Source organism: Austrofundulus limnaeus, unplaced genomic scaffold, assembly GCF_001266775.1.
Source record: "Austrofundulus limnaeus strain Quisiro unplaced genomic scaffold, Austrofundulus_limnaeus-1.0 Scaffold148, whole genome shotgun sequence".
NCBI lineage: Eukaryota > Metazoa > Chordata > Actinopteri > Cyprinodontiformes > Rivulidae > Austrofundulus > Austrofundulus limnaeus.
In genome coordinates this window covers 914,312-916,193 of record NW_013952550.1, presented here as the reverse complement: position 1 = coordinate 916,193, position 1,882 = coordinate 914,312, and the positions used below count along the sequence as shown (strand labels likewise).

The following is a 1,882-nucleotide window of genomic DNA, read 5'->3' as shown; positions in this document are numbered from 1 at the left end:
CCCCCAGATCCGAGTAATTCAGGAGACCATTGCTGCAGCGTCTGCGATCTGCAGCTTCCCTCCAAATTCAAGCTCCAGGACCACATGAACCTGCACACAGGAGCGCGGCCGTACTGCTGCGCCGAGTGCGGGAAGCGCTTCTGTCAGATACACAACTACCGAGTCCACCTGCGCAAGCACGCCAGGGCCAAAGTGGAGCGGCTGTGGTGCCGCATCTGTCTGACGGGCTTCAGCTCGCAGGAGCAGCTGAAGAAGCACCTGTCCAAGTCTCACCTGGAGGACCAGTTTTACGAGTGCGACCTGTGCAAACGCGTGTTCACCACCCTGCAGGACTGTCAGCAGCACGTGCAGTTCCACAAGTGCGTGGTGAACATCGCGTGCGAAGTGTGCGGCCGCAGCTTCCGCACCCCGAAGTCCCTGGCTCGCCACAGGAAGAGCAAGTGCACCCGCAGATTCAAGTGCACGGACTGCTCCGAGACGTTCGCCAAGAAGAACGCGCTCCTKAAGCACAGCTTCTCGCACCTGGGCCTGCTGCCGTACACCTGCATCCGCTGCCGCTGCCACTACCGGCTGGCCAAGCTGTACCGCAGGCACAAGTGCGAGCCGCAGCGCCTCCACTGCGTGGCGTGTCTGAGGGAGTTCCTCAGCCAGCAGGACTTCCAGCAGCACAAAAAGGACACGGGCTGCTGGGGCAACCAGGAGCCCAACCAGAAGACCAACGAGATCCGGTGTCTGGAGTGCGGCCAGAGGTTCGACACGTCGGAGGAGCTGAAGAAGCACGCCGGCGCTCACCAGAGGGTGCTGAAGTGTGCCGAGTGTGGGAAGGGGTTCCGCTCGACGCTGCTGTTGATGTCCCACATGGGGGGTCACGCCGGCAAGTCGCCCTGCTTCTGTCAGAGCTGTGGGCTGGGTTTCCCCTACCAGCAGAACTACGACAGCCACCTGAAAACCTGCAGGCAGACTCCTCCTGTGGTGAGCCAGTGTTTTTTTTAAATCTTTGTAACTTTAAGTTCATTACAGTCCACTGCAGTTTGATTCTCTGTTTTAATAACCAGCATCTGTTCAGACCTTGGAACATGAGAAACATTGGGCCTCATGCAAGAACGTGTTCGTATTCTTATCCTAAATTTCTCTTTTGTTCGTATGAAGGTTTCGTACGAACATGTCACGTCAGATTCAACAAACCCTTCTATCTTCAGGAAAAGTGTGTAAATGAGCTGCGTAAACTGATGAATGCGTATCAGGTGCTTGCGCACGAGGAGAGGAGATTAGCATAATTACCACCCTTAAAACACCATATAAGGTAACGTTTCCTGCCCCACTTACCAGGAAGTGTACATTCATAAATGACATCGCAAAGTAAAAAGAAGAACTTTACGAGTTCGGAGATTGACGTCCTGCTGTCAGAGACCCAGAAAAGAAAATTTTATCATCAATCATCATCAATTATTTTCATTTTCAGCAGCGTCAGCTGTGGAATTAAAGGTTCGCTAAAGCCGAGGAATGAAATGTGCTGTCAATGTCGTGTCTCCTGTGGGTCGTATACAGACACAGAAATAAAAATCTAAATCATATTTATCTCTCTCTAGTCCTGCTCCAGTTTTCCTTTGGTCAAATATTTTTAAGTGAAGTGTAAACAACAGTGTTACGTAGTTTTCATTTATTCAAGTTTCAGGTCAAAGCGTTCTATTTTAAAATTATATTACATTATTACATTTAAAATTCTAATTCAAACAGAATAGCCTATTGTCAACATAATTATGTAGTGTGTTTTATTTTCAATTCTAAATATCTTCAAACTAATGAAATATACACTCACCGGCCACTTTATTAGGTACACCACGCTAGTAACGGGTTGGACCCCCTTTTGCCTTCAGAACTG

At 49.7% G+C, this 1,882-nt stretch overlaps 1 protein-coding gene across 1 annotated transcript in view; it reads left to right on the top strand.

Annotated features, from left to right (window-relative positions):
- Window positions 1–1,882, top strand: part of wu:fe05a04 (zinc finger protein 250) — a 16,149-nt gene that overhangs the window by 9,685 nt on the left and 4,582 nt on the right. Inside the window, exon 3 of the mRNA XM_014016599.1 lies at window positions 8–972. Coding sequence (XP_013872053.1) covers window positions 8–972 — 965 coding nt within the window. The remainder of the gene's footprint in view (window positions 1–7; window positions 973–1,882) is intronic.